The sequence below is a fragment of the Felis catus genome, chromosome B4 (assembly GCF_018350175.1).
Source record: "Felis catus isolate Fca126 chromosome B4, F.catus_Fca126_mat1.0, whole genome shotgun sequence".
NCBI classification, from domain to species: domain Eukaryota; kingdom Metazoa; phylum Chordata; class Mammalia; order Carnivora; family Felidae; genus Felis; species Felis catus.
In genome coordinates, this window is record NC_058374.1 from 12,550,900 (window position 1) to 12,572,027 (window position 21,128).

The window sequence follows — 21,128 nt, forward strand, 5'->3', positions numbered from 1 at the left end:
CAAGCCCTTGCACAAGGAAGAAAATAAATGTTAGATGATATTCTTACATCCAACAGGGCAGTTGGCATCAATGAAAGTTATCCCTTTTTTATTTAACAATTCCTCGGCTTTCTCTCATGTTGCTTTTTTAGTATCGGAGGACTTTCCTGAACGTGGTGGGAAGGAAAAAAGCCCTGTTTGAAATTTCCAAGCCACTTCCTCCTCATTTATATCCACCTGCCAAAACCACTTCCCCTTTTAAGCCACAGGTTTTTTTTTTTTTTTTTTTTTAAGATTTTATTTTTAAGTAATCTCTACACCCAATGTGGGGCTCAAACTTAAAACCCTGAGATCAAGAGCCACAGGCTCCTGATTGAGTCAGCCAGGTGCCCCCAGGCCACAGTTCTTGTCAATAACAGCTTCCTTGCCTTGTTTGAAGGTATATTAAGGGAGCATCTGGGGGGCTCAGTCGGTTAAGCATCGGACTCTTGATTTCCGCTCAGGTCATGATCTCGCAGTTTGTGAGTTCAAGCCCCACACCGGACTCTGTGCTGTTAGCCCAGAGCCTACTTAGGCATCTCTCTTCTCCTCTCTCTGTGCCCTTGCCCAACTCATTCTTTTTTTTTCTCTCTCTCTCTCTCAAAAATAAATAAATGAACATTTAAAAAAAAGAAAGTGGGGCACCTGGGTAGGTCAGTGGGTTAAGCATCCAACTTCAGCTCAGGTCGTGATTTCATGGTTCGTGGATTCAAGCCCCGCATCAGGCTCTGGGCTGACAGCTCAGAGCCTGGAGCCTGTTCTGGAGTCTGTGTCTCCCTCTCTCTCTGCCCCTCCCCCTCACACTCTCTCCCTTTTTCTCAAAAATAAACATTAAATAAACATTATTATTATTATTATTATTATTATTATTATATCAAGGAGTCATAGATTGATTTCTGGGTTTGGAGTTTGAGCTTTGGAGTCAGGAACTGGCATTTAATCCTGACTGTTTATGAGACAGGTGAACTTGGTTAGATCCCATGAGCATCGGCACAGTCACCCGGGAGGTGTAGTTACCACAGCGGTGGTCCTGGTTTTATTTGTGGATGAACTGCTTCTTGATTTCATCAGAGTTGAAATCAAGAAAAATATTTGACATGCCAACAGTGCCTACATTTCTCTGCTCTAATGATTTGAAATCAGAAACAAAAATGATTTTTTTCTCTTGACTTGAGAACGTCAAGCAGGAGAAAGGCCGGTGGTCTGCGTGTCACAGGCAGCAGGCCTGCTTGTGTCCTTTGTATGACTGTGGTCCTCTCTGAGGCTGGTTCTCTAGGAAGGCCAGGCACTGGAAACCAGGGCCACCTCTGGTCCCGTGGGCCCTGTGGTCTGATGTTGTGGGCACACCGGCCATTTGGAGGAAGCGAGCGTGTACTTCCCGGAAAGCATGGAGGAGTGGGGCCCTGGTGGGCGCAGGGCCAGCCGCGTTCGGTCTGTAAATGAGAGTTATTTGGAAAGTGTTCTGGGAAGCAGTTCCTTTAAGTTGGTTCCAGTTATACTCACAGATACTTTGACATTTTTGTTTTCTGATGAAAACCTTTTAATCTGTATGCTGTTTTTGATCAAGGAGCAAACTTGCAGAAGGTGCCAGGAATTATTTGGAATTTGAAGAATTAACTGTGAGCCAGCTCCTGCTTTGTCTAAGGGAAGGAAACCAGAAGGTGGAGAGACTTGAAGTTGCCCTCAAGGAAGCCAAAGAAAGGTATGAAATAGGTAATTTGAAATATTCATGCCCTGGCACAGCTTTAGAGAGATGTGATTAAGATACCAGATAATCCATCCACGTAAGGAATACATTTCAGTGTCGTCTAGAATATTCAGTTATGGAACCATTTCCACATTATAATTTTAGAACATTTTTTTCCACCAAATAGGAAACCACTTCCCGCTGACACGGATTGCTCATTCCCCACCCCCGGTAATCGGTTTTCTGTCTCCACAGATTCGCTTTTTCTGGACATTTTGTATAAATGGAATCATGTAACATGTGCACCTTAGTGATTGACTTATTTTATGTAGCATGTTTTCCAGGTTCATCCATGTTGTGGCGTGTGTCAGTTCTTCACTTCCTTTTTGTTGCCAAGAAAGAGTCAGTCCACCATGGGGCTGGACAACATTTTGTTTATTTATCAGCTGGTGAACGTTTTGCTTCCCAGTTTATGCCTATTGTGAATAATATTTGCTTTAAACATTCATGCACAATTTTTTGTGTGGAGGTATACATACATATATTTTTTTAATTCTCTAGGGTTATATACCCAGGAGTGGGATTGCTGGGTCATTGGTAACTCTGTGGTTAATAGTTTGAGGAAATACCAAACTGTTATGCACATTGGCTGCTCCATTTTATGTTTCCACCAGCAATATATGAGCGTTCTACTTTCTCCCACATCCTCACTGTGATTTTGATTTAATTTTCTTAACAACTAATATCTTTTCATGTTGCTCATTTGTATACCTTCCTTGAAGAAACATCCCTTGAAATCTTTTGCCCATTTAAAAAAATTGGATTGCCTTTTTATTACTGAGTTATAAGAGTTCATTATATATTCAAGATGCAAATCCCTTATGAGGTATATGACTTGCAAATATATTCTCCCATTCTGTAGATTATCTCTTCAGTTCCTGGGTGCTATCATTGGCAGCACAATTTTTTTTTTATTTTTATGTAGTCCAGTTTATCTATTTTTCTTATGTCATTTATGCTTTTGGTGTTGTATCTAAGGAGCCATTGACTAATCCAGGGTCATGAGGATTCACTCCTATGTTTTCTCCTAAAAGGTTTATAATTTTAGCTCCTACATTTAGGTCTCTGATCCATTTTCAGTTCTTTTGTGTATATGGTGTGAGGTAGGGGACCAACTTCATTCTTTCGTGTGTAGATTTCCATTCATCCTAACACCATTTGTTGACCATTCATTCCCTCACTGAACTGTCTTGCCCCCCTTGGAATAAATCAGTTGGCCATACCTGTAAAGATTAATTTCTAGACCCTCAATTTCATTCCTTTGATTTATATGCCTATTCTTTGCTAATACTACACTGTCTTGATTACTATAGTTTTGTAGTAAATTTTGGAATCAGGAATAATCAGGACGATTATTTTGGCTACTGTGGATTTCATGTTTTTCTGTATAAATCTTAGGATAAGTTTTTCAGTTTCTGTCGGGGGTGGAGTGGGGGGCGGTGGTGTAGAAAGCCAGCTGGGATTTTTGTTAAGGATTGCATTGACCCTGGAGTTCAGTTTGGAGAGTTATGCCCTCTTAACATTGTTAAATGTTCTGATCCGTGAAAGATAATCCATGGATTTATTTAGGTCAGCTGTGATGTATTTCAGTGATGTTTTGTTGTTTTCAACATATAGGTCATACACTGCTTTTCAAAATTTGTTCCTATGTGTTCTGGTCTTTTTAGAACTGTATACATGAAATTGTTTTCTTAATTTCATTTTTGGAGTATTCTTTGGTAGTATGCAGGAATATCACTGGCTTTTTTTTTTTTTGTATATTATATATTGATCTTGTAGCTTGCAACCTTGTTAGAACTCACATATTCGCACTATTAGTTTTTTAGTGGATTCCTTAGGATTTTCTTTATACAAGATCACATCATCTACAAAGAGATAGTGTTACTTCTTCCTTACCAACAAGAAATACTTTGTATTTCTTTTTCTTCCATTATTCCACTGGCTAGAATCTCTAGCACAATGTGAAATATAAGTTGAAAAAGCAGACATGCTTGTCTGTTCCTAACCTTAGAGGGAAGGCCTTCAGCCTTTTACCATCAAGTACAATGTTAGCTGTAAGGTTTCATAGATGCTGTGTCAAGTTGAGAAACTCCATTCTAGTTATAGATTGCTACAATTTTTATCATGAAGGGTTTCGGATTTTGTGAAATGCTTTCCATGTCTATGGGGATGATTATATGGGTTTTTAAAGCTTCTGTTAATATGATGTATTATACTGATTGATTTTCACATGTTAAACCTTTCATTCCTGGGTAAATCCCATTGGTCATGATGTATAATCCTTTCTATATGTTGCTAGTTTGGATTGCTCAAATTTTATTTAGGATTTTTGCATCTTTATTCATAAGGGGTATTAGTCTGTAATTTTCTTTTCTTGTGATGCCTGTGTCTGTTTTTGGTATAAGGGAGATACCAGCCTCATAGAATGTGGTAGACGTGTAAACACACACAAATACTTTGGGGTAAAATTCATCTACGGTATAGAGTTGTGAAGTCAATAAATTTCTGTGTGCAAATGTACTTTTTAGAAGTGCAAAATGCTAAACCACGTAAGACATGGAAGAGGTTACACAGTAGTTTTAGGACTCCAGTGATTGCAACATTTAATCATAAATATACTACAATATAATCAATTCTCTCAGAAGTTATAGATGCCTTATTGCTCTTAAAATTCTAGCACTATAAGAAGCACTTCCTGGGGTCCCTGGGTGGCTCAGTCAGTTCAGCATTCCACTGTTGATCGCAGCCCAGGTCATGATCTCACGGTTTATGAGTTCAAGCCCCACGTCAGGCACTGCTAACAGCTCACTCCCCTGCTCACTCTATCTCTCTCTCTCTCAAAATAAACTTAAAAAAAAAAAGCACTTTCTAACTGAAGCAGTTAAAATTTTTAACTATAGAAAGATCTTAAAATGTGAAACCTATGTTATTTATTCAGATGAGGTTAATCCGGAAAACACATTGGCCTTTGTCCGGTGACTTATCTGATAGCTTTTCAAAGGTGCTAAGGGCATGCTGGCTCTAAATCCTAGGATTTTACACCATATGCTACTGCTGTCCCTTAGAAAATTTCAAAGGTTGACTTCTAGGAGACTAGCACCATGTATTCTCATGGAGCAAAATATTTGTCCTATCTTTTAGACAAATCCCAAAAGCATAGTTAACAGTGCACAGATAAATGGACAAAGGAATGGATGGATGAATGCCCTCCTTTTACACCTTAGTTATCACAGCTGCTTTTTGAAGGGAAGGAGTTACGTGTTGAGGAAGGCCCTCGGTAGCCTGAGTAATCCGTGTGTTTGTATTTTGTAGTCATGTTTACCCCTCCCATGTTCCATACATCATTCTCAGAAGTCAGGTGTAGCCAGTAATTCATCCTTATTTAGCATGATCAGCTTTCATGGTGGAAGTGGAAACTTAGGAATTTGCTAATTATACATCCTGATCGTTCATATGAGATATATATAATTCCTGCTTCCAAAATAATTACAGCCCTCTGTCTGCAGCCACAGCCCTTCAGCCTGCCCTAGGAAGTCCGGCCTGCCTTTGAGATGGCTGTTTTTAGTCTCTCCCCTTGAACACCTGTGAAGGGTCCCATTCCCAGTCGCATTGAATTTCTACTTTGTGCGCCAGCCTTCTTTCTGTATATAACAACCGGGAAGTCAGTGATAGTTACCAAGACTAATGTTCTCTAGGTGAGTGTCAGGATGATGATTTTCTCCTAGCTAAGGCAGGACTGAAACTGAGAAACCTGGTTAGCCTGCTTTGGTTTCATGCTCTATAGGAAATGATGAAAACACATTCCAAGACCTAACATGTGTTTTTCTCAAACAAGTGAGTCTTCAACTCTCTTCATTAATCATGAGAAATAAGGGTATAAACAGTCTAAAATTTATTCTGAAAATTTTTAGATTTGTGGGGAGAGAAACCAATAGGTTTGTCTTTTTTTTCCCCATTGTTTTCCAGGATTAGTATTTCATGCAATTTTTGTTTTGTTTTGTTTTTTAATTTTTTTTTTCAACGTTTATTTATTTTTGGGACAGAGAGAGACAGAGTATGAACGGGGGAGGGGCAGAGAGAGAGGGAGACACAGAATCGGAAACAGGCTCCAGGCTCTGAGCCATCAGCCCAGAGCCTGACGCGGGGCTCCAACTCACGGACCGTGAGATCGTGACCTGGCTGAAGTCGGACGCTTAACCGACTGCGCCACCCAGGCGCCCCGCAATTTTTGTTTTCTAAACAAACTTAAACTGACAGCAAGTAAGTGGGGGAAGTGTGTAGAAAGTGTAGCCCAAGAGAATCAAGAGGTAGCACAGAAATTCAGTCCAAGATGAAAATTTTCCTTGGAGAAGAATTTTCCCATGGAGCCCTGTGTCGGATGTGAATAGTGTAATGAAGGCTCATCCATCAACCCTGCATCAGCTGGCCCTTAACCCATTTATTTGGCTTGGCCTGAAAAAGTGCCCGTGCAGCCCCTTAGGTTTGGCAATTTGCATGGGTTCCAACCATTTTGATGTTTCCCTCCATGTACCGGGCTCAAATTGCTGCTGAATTTTCCCCCTGTTGTGAACACAATCTATTGACCTCTGACACTGAACGATGGAGATTTAACTGTCTTTCACCCCCCTCATTGTCATCGCACACAGATGCTTCCGGACCTGGCTTGCCCGCTCCACCTCCAAAATCGGCTATGTTGAAATGTAGTGAGATAAGTACTCAGTGTTGATGTTATTAGACATGCACATGGAGCTCTGAGTTGAGCTCTGCTCTGTGCCTTGAACATTCTTCCTTTTTTTATACAACTTATTTTTTTTTTTTGCCTCTATGCATAATTACATTTTTAAAACTTGCTTAGTTTCCCCATGCTCTTCCTCAGCAAGGAAACCTCTCAGATGTGTTAGTAGTCTAAGAGTATTCTCGCTGCAATCTGGCCTGCTTGCTTCCCAGGTCCTGCTACATTGAACTCATCTTGGCACCTCCCTTTACTTTTGCCCTGGGGAACTCCTTCATCTCTCCTGTGTTCCATCACCTGTTTCCTGAATATAATGCCTTTCCTATGCTTTTTTTTTTTATTTCTTTTCAAATCAAGCCCACCATATCTCCACTGACTTACTGAAAAAAGAATTTATCGGCAGTATATTTTCTGACACGTTCATATCTGAAAATCTCTCCTCCTGCCTTTATGATTCATGGATAGTTTGGCTAGGTATAGAATTCTGTAATCGGATATAATTTTCCCTCCACTTTTCGAAAACGTGGCTTCCTTGTGCCCTCGGTTTTGGTGTTACTGCTGAGAAACCCAGTGCCATTGTGATTCTTCATGTTTGTGGTGATGAGACTTCTCACATGCTTTGGTGGTGAACCTGTTTTTCATCTGTCTGTTCTGGACACTCTTGGGCTCTTTCATTCTGCAGACTCATGTCCTTCAGTTCTTTTTTTTTTTTTTTTTTCCAGCGTTTATTTATTTTTGGGACAGAGAGAGACAGAGCATGAACGGGGGAGGGGCAGAAAGAGAGGGAGACACAGAATCGGAAGCAGGCTCCAGGCTCTGAGCCATCAGCCCAGAGCCTGACGCGGGGCTCGAACTCACGGACCGCGAGATCGTGACCTGGCTGAAGTCGGACGCTTAACCGACTGCACCACCCAGGCGCCCCATCCTTCAGTTCTTTAAAAATGATCTTGAGGGGCGCCTGGGTGGCTCAGCCAGTTAAGCGTCCAGCTTCGGCTCAGGTCATGATCTCACGGTCCGTGGGTTCGGGCCCCGCGTCGGGCTCTGTGCTGACAGCTCAGAGCTTGGAGCCTGCTTCAGATTCTGTGTCTCCCTCTCTCTCTGCCCCTCCCCCATTCCATGCTCTGTCTCTCTCTGTCTCAAAAATAAACAAACATTTAAAAAAAATTTTAAAAATGATCTTGAATTCATTTGGTAATTATTTCTAACCCTCAGTTTTCTTTGTTCTCTCTTTCTAGCATCACTGTTCTTTTTGAATTGGATCTCTTGTGGTTTAACTCCTTGTTCCCTTTTTCTAGCTCTCCTTTTTTCTTCTTTCTCCTTTCTGATAGATTTGATCAACTTCCATCTTCCTTTTTTGCAGGAGAGAATCTTTTTTATTGTGTTCCATTTTTTTGGTGGTTGTAGTGTTTATGTGTCTAAGGATCCTTCATCAGTGCTGTTTTTTTACTTTCCCCCCCCCCACTGGCATATTCTGTTTTCAGTAAATTACTCTTTTCAGTTTCATATTAAGATTTCCCTTAAATGTCCAGCAGTCTTGCCTGTTTGCTCAGATTCAGCAGGATAATAGGGTATTAGAAGCTGATTGCAGCTCTGGGTCCACATCTCAGGAGATCTGGCTGGGAGGTTTTCTCGGGGAAGCCCTGTGTCAGAAACTTTAAATCTTTTCCCTTATGCTGGAGTATCCTTATGTACTCCAAGGGAGACTCTTCCAGCGTCCTGCCTGGAAGGTACTTTTCTAGATGTCAAAGTCCTTGAGTAGGAAGAGGTGGCTGAGGGTCTTAGTGTTCTGTGTGTAAGTTCCCCTTACAGAAGAACCCACTTCTCTTCTCTTACTAATGTCTGAGTCCAGAAACCCTTTATTTTGTGATCTTGTAGTCCCTCTTAAACAGGCCCCATCTTTGTCTCCAGATCCCGAGGTACCTGGTGTCGATGACTCCTGAGCCTTTTGGTTCCCACAGTGTCGATGACCTCACACTGGCTCTCCCTACTGTTGGCTTCAGACCCAGCTCTATTGGCTCAGTTCCTACTCGTAGCCGTGCCCCCCAAATCTTCTTGCTGTTATTTCCTTTCCCTTTCTCTTTGTTCTTGTACATACGTGGCTTTTTAAAAGTCATTTTGGTGGGGTTCAGGGTGGGACAAGAATTACATACATGTATTCAGTATACCATCTTTAACCAGAAATCTCTTCTTGTTTTATTTGCGCTGGGCTGGCTTTCATGTGGTTATGATTCAATGGAGGAAGGTTGGTCCATTTGTGTGTTTTTAGGGACTTGCGACCTTTGATGGGTCCTAAAAAGGCATCCTCTCTCTGCTGAATCCTTATAAAGGGACACACACTCTTGTAACACACATGCATGACCTACGTACACACAAAACACAGATTTTAAAAATATTTCTGCATATTACTGTTACGTGAAAAGTGGCAGTGTTTTTCAGTGTTTGGGATGATTTATGCCTTTTACCCTGCCTAAACCCATCCCTTCAATCAATTCTAGCCAATTTTAGGATGAGAGCAAAACCCAAAAAAGTTAACGTAGCAAGTGCAGAGAGATTTTGAAGCCCCAGATCTCTTATCGATTTCAAACGGTGTTCTTTTAGTGCTTCTGCAACTGTTTCTCTTCTTGAAGCCACAGAGAAAGTAACTTTTCCATATTCTGCACTTTTTCAGAGTTTCATATTTTGAAAAGAAAGCCAGTGATCATGCAGAAGTTGAGACCCAGACAGAGACGAGTAAAGAAAAAGAGAAAGAAGAGGAGAAAGGCCCAGAAACCGTGGGTACTCAGGTTCTCACACTCTGTCACCCGCTCCCCCCCTTCCCGAGGGCCCAAAGCATGGTATCTGAAGTCGAGTCTTGCATTGGGTTCTTCGCGTTAGAAATAGAAATAATTTTAATGTTGGATATATTCTATTTCTCTCCTATTCCATGTCCCGATTTGAAATTCATCCATAGTAAATTGTAGGGAGATGTGTTCCCATCCCAGTGATTCTAGGGAATCACGCCTCTGTCTCTTCTTGGCTGATTTCTCTCCTAACTTACTGAGTGAACAGGTCTGCTAATGGAGAAAGGAATGTTGTCCACTTTGTAATAAGATCGTTTGAGAACATGACCCAGAAACTCGAGATCGAATTAAAAGCTTTGGGTCCTACCCTCCTACGGGTTTGAATGACATAGTTTGAATGAAAAGCTTGTACAGCCAGTGTTCCGTGGCAGCTCAGAGATGTGCCCTTGGAGCCTGCCACATGGTCTTCAGCTTAGGGAAGGCTGGCGAAGCCAGGAAGTTGTGAGGGCTGCAGTTGCCCACGTGACAAGCGTGGACATAAGATGCTCAGCTCAGCGGATTCATTTATTCAGCAAATGTATGCGGAGTGCCTACCGTATGCCATGGCCGGGGCTGAGTCTCCTACTTCAAGAGACTGACAACCACTTAAAACACAGAGATGAAGAGGCAGCCTGGGCGTAATCGTACTTGGTTGACCAAAACCATTTGTCAGTAATAGAGAAGTACTGAGACTTCCAAGGCAACGTAAAACTCATTGCCAGCAATTCTGCCAGAGCTGCTGGGAAAAAGGCGGTTCAGTGAAAAAAGTGAAGTAAACTGGAGACATAAATCAGCCAGGGAATATGGATGGGCCTGGGTTGCTGTCTAGATAAATTAGATTGTGCTCTGACACCACTATGTTCTGTGATCCCCTGGACTGTGATCAGTATTAACTTAGTTATGATAAAGGACGAGCAGAAATTAGCAAAACCTAAAATGCCTGCGGCCTCTCTCTATGTAAAAGTCAAAACCTTAACATCTGGGAACGTTTGTGTGAATTTTGGCCCCTACAAGTCTTAAGAAGGGAGGTTCTTGGGTTGCCAAGTATCAAAGAGGAGACGTTTTTCTTCCATTTAAATAAACTCCACCGATTTCTATAAGAAAAAAAATTAATTATGATAAAGTCATTATCACAAGTGCATCCGAATTGATCATTTATGTAAGAAAAACAGCATTTTGTGTATACATATATATGTTATATTTATTTATATTTATCTATTTATATTTATTAGTGATTATACATGTAAATTACACATTGTGAAATATAAACTGTTATATATAACTAGTAAATACAGACATATCAGGTGACAGAGTTGTATCTAAAACGTTTCTTTTCATGTACAGTATTTGGGGTGTTCATTGTCCAAAGTTTAATCAATTGACCCATCAGTCTTAGTTGGACACTAATGCTTCACACTGTTTTCTCACAAAGAGGTTCATTTGATCTCTGATGTGAATTGCATGTGCGTGCTTGGGATTTTCTGTGTGACAGGTTGGAAGCGAAGTGGAGACGTTGAACCTTCAGGTGACCACCCTATTTAAGGAACTTCAAGAGGCTCATACAAAACTCAGTGAAGCTGAGCTAATGAAGAAGAGACTTCAAGAGAAGTAAGAGCGAGGGATGAATTTTTTCTTCTTCTTCGGAAAGTGTACATTTTTACAAAATACCGTGTAAAAACATGGTTTCGCTACTGTGTTACTGAAAGAAAAATAGAAACCTAATTAAAATCTGAATTTGGAAAACACGAATGTTGAGGTGAATGCACAGGTTCACGTGAAATACTTGTACTAAAATGCGGGGGGCGGGGGGCCGGGGAAATCTGATGCAGCTGTTTGCGGGTGTCAGTGAAATGCACTAGCCTCCGTGAGGACCTGTAAAAAAGCAGTAAGCCAGATGTCCCGTGACCTTCCTGAGTCAACAGCGTTGATGCAAGGACACATAAACGAAAGCTGCAAAGAGCAAAAAGAACTGGAATGAGATTTATTGAGGAAAAGAAAATCATTTTCAATCAGTTATGAAGGCTACTATTTACACTGAGAACTTTGCATGTGCTTGTTTTTCTTGATGTAACGAGTTACCCAGAATTTAGAAGAGCGAAGGTTATATGGTTCTTTGGGACTGGCTGGCAAGCATATTCCCGGCACGGTGTAGGAGCGTATGTTACCTTGGAGTTAAATTTACCAAGGCTAAACAGTATTCTGGTAATCTGGCACAGCATGGTAGCGAAAGCTAGGGACTTTGGACAAACTGACCTCGTTGAAATGTGGATCTACAATTCATTTGTGGTATTAGCTTGGGCAAGTTGGTTATTTAACCTCTCTGAGCCCTAGTTTTATCATTTGTAAAATGTGTGTCATTATCCCTACTTCATAACTTGTTGAGATGTTTGACACGCTTGGTGTTAATGCCTTGCATATGGCCACTGTAGTTTCATATTTACTATTATTATACTGAAATTCTCTTTCTGATCTTTAAGAGGGCTTAGGACATTTTCTCTTCCCTTATTAAATCTTTGTCATGGGGCCCCTGGGTGGCTCAGTCAATTAAGCATCCAAATTCAGCTCAGGTCATGACCTCACGGTTCGTGAGTTCAAGCCCCATGTCAGGCTCTGTGCTCACAGCTCAGAGCCTGGAGCCTGCTTCTGATTCTGTGTCTCCCCCTCTCTCTGCCCCTCCCCCACTCATGCTCTGTCTCTCTCTGTCTCAAAAATAAACACTAAAAAAAAAAAAAAAAAACTTTGTCAGAAGTCATAGTCTTTGTGCTTAACAAAACCCATAACTTTTTATTTTTTTATTTTTTATTTTTTATTTTTTTTTAATTTTTTTTTTCAACGTTTATTTATTTTTGGGACAGAGAGAGACAGAGCATGAACGGGGGAGGGGCAGAGAGAGAGGGAGACACAGAATCGGAAACAGGCTCCAGGCTCCGAGCCATCAGCCCAGAGCCTGACGCGGGGCTCCAACTCACGGACCGTGAGATCGTGACCTGGCTGAAGTCGGACGCTTAACCGACTGCGCCACCCAGGCGCCCCGCAATTTTTGTTTTCTAAACAAACTTAAACTGACAGCAAGTAAGTGGGGGAAGTGTGTAGAAAGTGTAGCCCTTTTTAAAATATTTAACAATTTTTTAAAATATTGACAATATCCATGGATCAGTATGCGAAAAGTACCTTTAGCCAATTACTATTTTGGTCTGTGTCTGAAGAACAAAAATATGTTTTTACATGACTACATAAGGCAGTTTTTACATGACTGCATAAGGCTTGTGTGGTCTTAGATCTGTACTTTTTTACATTAGGCATACGGATTCTGAAATATGTAAATTTATTTTCCAAGAAAAGATCTGTAATTTTTTTAATGTTTAGTCATGAGGGTTTAGAAATACTGCCTGTTTTTAGTAAAGAAGCAAGGAGGATAAAATATTTTAGTTTGCATTGCTAAATACTCCTTGAAAAATGCAATCCTAAATTTCTTTGTATTTGCTACATAGTCTTGGGATTTAAGAGCCACTGAGAAATGAAGGAGCGTCGTTCATCCTCATGAAATATCGATCTTTCTTAGATGTCAGGCCCTTGAAAGGAAGAATTCTGCAACCCCATCAGAGCTGAATGAAAAGCAGGAGCTTGTTTATAACAACAAAAAGTTGGAACTACAAGTGGAAAGCATGCGATCAGAAATCAAAATGGAGCAAGCTAAAACTGAAGATGAAAAGTGAGTAGCCACGACCAAATGACTACTTGCTGGAAGAAAATAGGAGAGCACTTTTATCAGATTGGAAATAGGATTTGAGAATACATTAAAAGATTTTCTCTTTTATGTATCTGAAGGAGCACAGGAGATTTTTCTGAGGAGATAACATTTGTTTTATTATAACAGAATTATTAACGTGACTTGTAATCAATCTTGATTTTTTTTTTTTTTGTAAAGATTGTTTTCTTTGAGAGTAAGAAAATGCTAGCAGGTGGTGGGATGGCAAAGGTAGGAGAGAAGAATTTGCTAGTTGAGTGTTCAGAAGGGGGTTGGAAAGCAAGACTAAGTTTTTCTGGTATCTCCCCCAAGATACCATTTCTTACTGTCTTTTTCAATAGGTCCAAGGTAGCCACTCTCCAGGTGACACATAACAAGCTTCTTCAAGAATACAATAATTTGTTGAAAACGATCGAGGAACTAAAAAGGAAAGAGGTACTCATAGAAGAAAATTACTTCCATAGCCTCATAATAAAAAGAAACTGTTAAACATTTTTATATGTAAAGTAGTTGTCAATCCTTAACTAAGTCTGGTTTCAAAGGGTGCCCTTCATTTTATCATTGATTTCTCGTGTCCGAGTGCATGTGAGTTCCGGTGTTCTACCTATGTGTAACGTGCTTCGCGTGCAGGGATGGTGCTGATTCCTACAGCCGGGGAGTAAGCTTTTAGGATTTCTAACAGCGGGTGGGTCTGTAGGACAGCTACCAGCATGGGCTCCCACGTGAGCAGGGCGCGGTGAGACCACTGGCTGCCCCTGGAGGGGTCGTGTCCGTTGAGCTATCGTGGGGCTAGCTTGCTACTGTCAGTGAACTTGAGACCCTGGACTCACCAGACTGCAACTTCCATTAGTATAATGCCACCATGATGTGGCAGTTTAAACACGGGTAGATATGTGAGGTGATGGATGTTAATTAACCTGGTTGGGGGAACCCTGTCATGCTGTATACACCTGTCAAATTGCCACATTCTTCACTTTAAATATCTTACAGTTGGGGCGCCGGGGCGGCTCAGGCGGTTGAGTGTCCAACTTCGGCTCAGGTCATGATCTCGCAGTTCACGAGTTCGAGCCCCGCATCGGGCTCTGTGCTGATGGCTCGGAGCCTGGAGCCTGCTTCGGATTCTGTGTCTCCCTCTCTCTCTGCTCCTCCCCCGCTCGTGCTCTGTCTCTCTCAAAAATAAATAAAAAGTTAAAAAAAAATTTAAAAAAAAAATCTTAGTTTTATTTGTCAGTTTTACTTGAAGAAAGCTGGGATAAATAAGTAAAGATCATGGAAGCTCTGAATTTGAGTTTATATGCTTATAAATGTACTCTTTGTTTTTCATTTTTCTTAAGAGAATATTGTTCCTAAGACTTAGTAAATTTTTTTTGATTATTTATTTTTTAATGTTTGTTAATTTATTTTTTAGAGAGATAGTGAGCGGTGGGGGGCCCGAGAAAGAAGGAGACAGAATCCCAAGCAGGCTTCATGCTGTCAGTGCGGAGCCCAGCGTAGGGCTCAAACTCACGAACCGTGAGATCATGACCTGAGCCGAAATCGAGAGCGAACACTTAGCTGACTGAGCCACCCAGGTGCCCCTATGTATTTATTTTTAATTAAAGTATAGTTGCAATATTATGTCAGATCAGTTTTCATAGTGATTTGATATTTACACACATTTTGAAATGCTCATAATTGTAGTTACCATCTGTCACCATACAAAGTTATCATGATAGTATTGACCGTACAGTTGACCCTGGAACAAAAGGGGTTTGCGCGGGTCCACTTAATGTGCAGCTTTTTTATTTCTTTTTAAAATTTTTTTAAAAATGTTTATTTTTGAGAGAGCGCAAGCAGGGGAGGGACAAAGAAAGAGGGACAGAGGATCTGAAGCGGGCTCTGTGCTGACAGCAGCAAGCCCGATGTGGGGCTCAGACTCACAAACCACGAGATCATGACCTGAGCTGAAGTTGGACACTCAACCAACTGAGCCACCCAGGTGCCCCCTAATATGCAGATTTTTTGAAGTATAGTACTATAAATGTATTTTTTTCTTTATGACTTTCCTAATAACATTTTCTTTTCTCTAGCTCACTTTATTGTCAGAATATAGCATATAACTCATATAACACACAAAGTATGTGTTAACCAACTAAATTATCAGTAAGGCTTCCAGTCAACCATAGACTATTACTAGTTAAATTTCTGGGGAGTCAAAAGTTATGTGTAAATTTGTGACTATGCAGGAGTAAGTACCTCTGACCCCCGTGTTGTTCTAACCCCGACTGTATCCCCTATGCTGTACTGTGCTTTCCCTTGGCTTATATTTTATAACTAGAAGTTTGTACCTCTTGACCCCCTTCACCTATCTCGCCCATCCCCCATCTCCCTCTCCTCTGGCAACCACCAGTTTGTTCTCTGTATTTATGAGTTTGTTTCTGTTTTGTTTGTGCATTTGTTTTGCTTTTTAGATGCCACATGTAAGTGAAATCATATGGTATTTGTTTCTCTGACTTACTTCACTTAGCGGAATACCCTCTTGGTCCATCCATATTGTCACAAATGGCAACATTTCAGTCTTTTTATGGCTGGCTAATACTCCATTGTGTATATACATATATACACATCACTTCTTTGATGGACCCTTGGGTTGCTTCCGTATCTTGGCTACTGTAAATAATGCTGTAGTAAACATAGGAGTGGATATATCTTTTTGAATTAGTATTTTCATTTTCTTTGGATATATACACAGAAGTGGAATTGCTGAATCATACAGTAGTTCTATTTTTAATTTTTTGAGGAAACTCCCTACTGTTTTCCAAAGTGGCTGCACCAGTTTACGTTTCCACCAACAGCGCACAAGGGTTCCCCTTTCTCCACATCCTCACCAACATTTGTTCTTTCTTGTCTTTTTTGAACCTGGCCATTCTGACAGGTGTGATGGGATAAATTTTTAACTTAAACAAGTTTCTTTTCCACTGACTTCACCAAGTAAGAGTAACACTAGTGGGAAAAATAACAGTAGCAGTGAGTTACAGCGTCACTGAGATCAAGGTTTGTTATTATTTCCCTTATTTTAGTGGGGGTTTTTTCATTGTTTTAAATTACGAAATTATAATTTGTGGGGTGCCTCGGTGGCTCAGCTGGTTAAGCATCTGACTCTTGATTTCGGCTCAGGTCATGATCTCACATCAAGCTCTGTGCTGACAGTGTGGACCGTGCTTGGGATTCTGTCTCTCTCTCTCTGCCCCTCCCCTGCTCACGCTGTGTGTATGTGTGTGTGTGTCTCTCTCTCTCTCAAAAAAAAAAAAAAAAAAAAAAAAAAAAAAGAAATTATCATTTGCAAGCTGTGAGTTAAATGAATACAACTTTCTGAGCACGTTGCCGTTGCCAATGAACAGAACAGTTCAGAGCCTGTCATTTAAAAACAGACAAAACTGGGGCGCCTGGGTGGCGCAGTCGGTTAAGCGTCCGACTTCAGCCAGGTCACGATCTCGCGGTCCGGGAGTTCGAGCCCCGCGTCAGGCTCTGGGCTGATGGCTCGGAGCCTGGAGCCTGTTTCCGATTCTGTGTCTCCCTCTCTCTCTGCCCCTCCCCCGTTCATGCTCTGTCTCTCTCTGTCCCAAAAATAAATAAACGTTGGGAAAAAAAAATTTTTTTAATAAAAAAATAAAAAAAAATAAAAACAGACAAAACTTCCTTTAATATTTTACTACAGCAGGTTGGATTATGTCACAACCATTCTAGAATACACTTGTCTCTTGCAGTCAGAAAAAGTGGATAAGGTGGTACTACAAGAACTAAGTGAGAAACTGGCGCTGGCAGAGAAGGCGCTGGCTTCCAAGCAGCTTCAGATGGACGAGATGAAGCAGACCATCGCGAGGCAGGAGGAGGACCTGGAGACCATGACTGTCCTGAGGGCTCAGGTGAGCCGCGTCGCGACGGAGCTCAGTGGCGCCGACCCCGGTTGTGGTCTCAAATGGGAAGGCGATGGTGTTTCAGATATATTTTTGGATTTTATGTTCCTTCCACCGACATATTTTGTTTAAATTTGACTGAAGCACATCACGTGTGGAAAGTGCGCCAGACCGTCCAGTGAAACCATAAAATGTGAGGGGGGAAAAACCTGCTTTTATTAGAGTAATGGGCATTTCTCTATTAAGTAGCCCATTTTTACTTTGTAACTTTGTAACAGTGAAGAGATTGCTATCGTGGCATAATGTTTACGTTTCTAGGTAAGAAATTACCCTCCGATTTAGCGGCTAAAACAATGACAGGCGTTCGTTACCTCACAGCATTTCTGTGGGTCGGGCCTCCAGGAACAGGTTAGCAGGGTGATTCCGGCTCAGGGCCCCTCGTGAGGCTGCGCTCAGCATGGACTAGAAGACCCTTTTCCGAGCCGGCTCGCTCCCATGGCTGTGGGCGAGAGGCCTCGGTGCCTCACCCCCCCGGGCCTCTCCACGGGCTGGCTTGCGCACCCCCGTGACATGGGAGCTGGCTTCCCCCACTGCAGGTCACCCCGGAGAGAATGAGGCGGAAGCCACAGTGTCTTTCGTGACCTAGGCTCAGAGGCCACGCGCCGTCCTTCCTGCGCTACCCTAGTGCTTACGTGGGTTGGCCCTGTTCATTGTGGGAGGGCACCACGTAAGGGTGTGAATACCAACAGTTGAGGGTCCCTGGAGCCATGGTGGAGGCTGGCTACTACTGTGGGAAGCGGCGTTGGGGCTTCAGTCTCGGTTCAAGTGCTGGGATGACACTTACCAAGATTAAGTGCTATTAAACTTGTAGAATGAGCATAGCAAGGCTACATTCCCAGGATTTTTGATAAGGTGCAATAAGATAGGAATGTAGGCACCCAACAGAGGACTTTGTGCATGTTTGGCCTCAATAAATACCATCTATTTACTATTACCATTTAGAATTTAACTTAAGGAAAGCCTTCATAAACATACCTGACAGAGTAAATAAACCATGTGCTGTATTAAGCTAACCCTGAATATTATTTTTTTCAAAAGATCAGAGAATTTTGGGGCGCCTGGGTGGCTCAGTCGGTTAAGCATCTGACTTCAGCTCAGGTCAAGATCTCGTGGTTCATGGGTTCGAGCCCCGTACAGGCTGTGGGCTGACAGCTCAGAGCCTAAAAGCCTGCTTCGGATTCTGTGTCTCCCTCTCTGTCTCTGCTCCTCCCCCGCTCACTCTCTCTCTCTCTCTCAAAAGTAAACATTTAAAAAATTAAAAAAAAAAAATCAGAGAATTTTACTGAATGAATGGTACGTGCGGTGTTTAAACCACCTACCTTGGTGTCATTGCCGAGTTCTAATTGTCTAAAGTGCACACACACACAGCTTGTCTTCTCTCAGAAGGTGGTTGGAAGGTCACGGTCACCACCCTGGTTTCTAGCAGGAAGATGCACCTGTGACTTACAAGGTGCATCCCAGGAGGCAGCACCCATTCCGCGCCCTGTCCCCAGGTGACTGTGGAGCATCCACATCCATCCAGGCAGTAACTTCTGTGTCTTTTACCTTCTTCCAGATGGAAGTTTACTGTTCTGACTTTCATGCTGAAAGAGCGGCAAGAGAGAAAATACACGAAGAAAAGGAGCAGCTGGCTTTGCAGCTGGCAATTCTGCTGAAAGAGAATAACGTTTTTGAAGATGGAGGCAGGTGAGGGGAGGGAGGGCTCAGGCCACACACCCGGAGCCCGGGGCGCGGGTGGAGGGCAGGCGGTGGTCAGAGGTGCTTCTTCAGTCGAGCTGCAGGAAGTACGCTGGGCTCACTTCACTTGGTTGCGTCCCCGACACTCAGACACTCAGCCTGACTTACAACAAGGCCTGGTGGCGTCTCGCGGGAACCTGAGGTGTTCTTTGCTTTCAGGCCTTGTGTGTTCCCAGGTTCTAGCTTGCCGCTGTCGGGGGTCAATATTCTTAACACTTTAAACATTTCTGTAATATGTTTGCAGGGCGCCTGGGTGGCCAGCCCGTTAAGCGTCCAGCTCCTGATTTCTGCTCAGGTCATGATCTCACGGTTGTGAGATCGAGCCCCATGTTGGGCTCGCACTGGGCATGGAGCCTACCCGGGATTCTCTCTCTGCCTCTACCCTGCCCTATTGCGCTCGCTCGTGCTCTCTCTCTCTCTTTCTCTCTAAAAAGAAAAAAAAATCACTAGGTCTCGTTCTGCAGCTTGTTTTATGGAACACTGTGATTTTGGACTCTGGGTGTGTGTGTGTGTGTGTGTGTGTGTGTGTGTGTGTGCGCAGATTTATTTCATTCTCTTGAATTGCCCTATAGTGTCTTCTTTTAGAAATACGCCCCTTTTTTCTAATCCATTTCCTTATCCAGAGACAGTTTGGTTAGTTACTGATTTTTTTTATCTTAATTGTTATTTTCTTTTACTACACTGTGCTACTACCAATAATATTTCAAACTCAAGTTAACCCTTAAGTTCTGGTTTTTATGAAACTTGCATTTTTTTTCAGCTCTCTCTCCCCCCCCATATTGCTCTTGAATGTCTGCTTAATGTTGTCATATTTCAGGGCTTTAAAACATCACTATAGTGTCGCTTTTCATCCCAGTAGGCAGTCCTTGATGGAGATGCAGAGCCGTCATGGGGCAAGAACAAGTGACCCTGACCAGCAGGCCTACCTCGCTCAGAGAGGTGAGTCCCGTGTGATTGTTGGTTTTCAGGGCTCCAGGGGATAACTATTCTATGAAGAGATACTATCCCTGTGATTCTAGCAGAATGTAACCTCTCCCTCCTGAATTTCCAAAGTACTCGGTTCCTCTTATAGGACTCATCTGCTACGTTATAATTATCGATGTGTTCTAAATATGCATCTAGGCGTTGTATTAAATAAGCCGTCCCGGAACTTGAATCTTCGCCCATTACTTGGTGTTATGCACATAATGATGTTAGCATCTACTGAGTTTACGGTGCGTAGACACTGTCCTGATCACTTCATACATGTTATTTCTTGTGATCCTCACAAAAGTTCATGAGTTATATATTTTCACAGTTCTCCAGAAGACAAGGTTAAACAACCCGGGATCACAAGGTTAGTTAGGGGCTGAACTGGACACGGAAAACCCAAGATTATCTGACTCTTAACCACTACACGCTACCGCATGTAATAAGTTGTCATCTAATTATGTGCCACATCCAGATTTTAGTTGCCTGAGTGAAATCAGTCTTGACACTTACTAACAGTGCTGTGTTTATTACCTGGTTTTAATACACTGTAGTAATGTTTTGTAATGTATAATAAATCCCTGTGTTGTAGTACATCACTGAAAGGGAAGTAGTATCCTGGAGTCTAGATAAGAAAAAAAAAGAATTCAAAGGATTGAAGACTGACAGAGCTGCCACTAAAAAGAATCTGGGTTTAGGATGCCATCCCAAATTTCACATAAAACTGGCTTTTTAACATTTTTTTAATGGTGGGCCAGTCTGAGTCCCTTCCATATACCAACCGATTACTAAAACATCACAGTGTCAGCAGCAGCAAGGAAGCAAGCAGGATGTATCGTCACCTGTTCAATCTTGGGGAAATTTCTCTGAGTATCCCTTTCGCCTTCCTTCTTCCCCTGTCCCCCCATCAAAGTTCTTTCATAGGAAAAAAATAAGTTAAAGTAATGTTAGGGGCACCTGGGTGGCTCTGTCGGTTAAGCCTCCAACTTCGGCTCAGGTCACGATCTCGTGGTTTGTGAATTTGAGCCCCGCGTCGGGCTCTGGGCTGATGGCTTAGAGCCTGGAGCCTGCTTCGGATTCTGTGTCTCCGCATCTCTCGGCCCCTCCCCTGCTCATGCTCTGTCTCTCAATAATAAATAAATGTTAAAAAAAAATTTTTTTAAGTAATGTTAGAGGTAGTAACTCAGGTTAAAAATCAACCGCATTCATTGGGCATACGTAGAGGTAGCACACAGACTGACATGAACACTAGCCTCAGGCATGTTGAGCGTTGTAGGGTAAAGCTGTGTTCTTCTGTCAAACCTGCGTCTACACTTGAGCACCACCAGACATTTTCTCTAACCTGATTTAAATATCCCAGGAACACCCATCTACCTCTGATATCAAAAGTGCGACATTGTCT

General features: G+C 42.1%; 1 protein-coding gene across 8 annotated transcripts in view; it reads left to right on the plus strand.

The window, feature by feature from the left end:
- OPTN (optineurin) overlaps positions 1 to 21,128 on the plus strand; it is a 40,469-nt gene that overhangs the window by 17,158 nt on the left and 2,183 nt on the right. For 4 of the 8 annotated variants that reach the window (XM_023256344.2, XM_019833942.3, XM_003988112.6 and 1 more), the window contains exons 6-13: positions 1,586 to 1,720; positions 9,166 to 9,268; positions 10,809 to 10,924; positions 12,879 to 13,028; positions 13,406 to 13,499; positions 16,811 to 16,969; positions 18,576 to 18,706; positions 19,614 to 19,696. In XM_023256344.2, the coding sequence (XP_023112112.2) occupies positions 1,586 to 1,720; positions 9,166 to 9,268; positions 10,809 to 10,924; positions 12,879 to 13,028; positions 13,406 to 13,499; positions 16,811 to 16,969; positions 18,576 to 18,706; positions 19,614 to 19,696 (971 nt within the window). Of the gene's footprint in view, positions 1 to 1,585; positions 1,721 to 9,165; positions 9,269 to 10,808; positions 10,925 to 12,878; positions 13,029 to 13,405; positions 13,500 to 16,810; positions 16,970 to 18,575; positions 18,707 to 19,613; positions 19,697 to 20,054; positions 20,114 to 21,128 lie in introns of those variants that run through there. The other 4 variants (XM_045060877.1, XM_045060878.1, XM_045060876.1 and 1 more) reach the window with 4 other exon arrangements.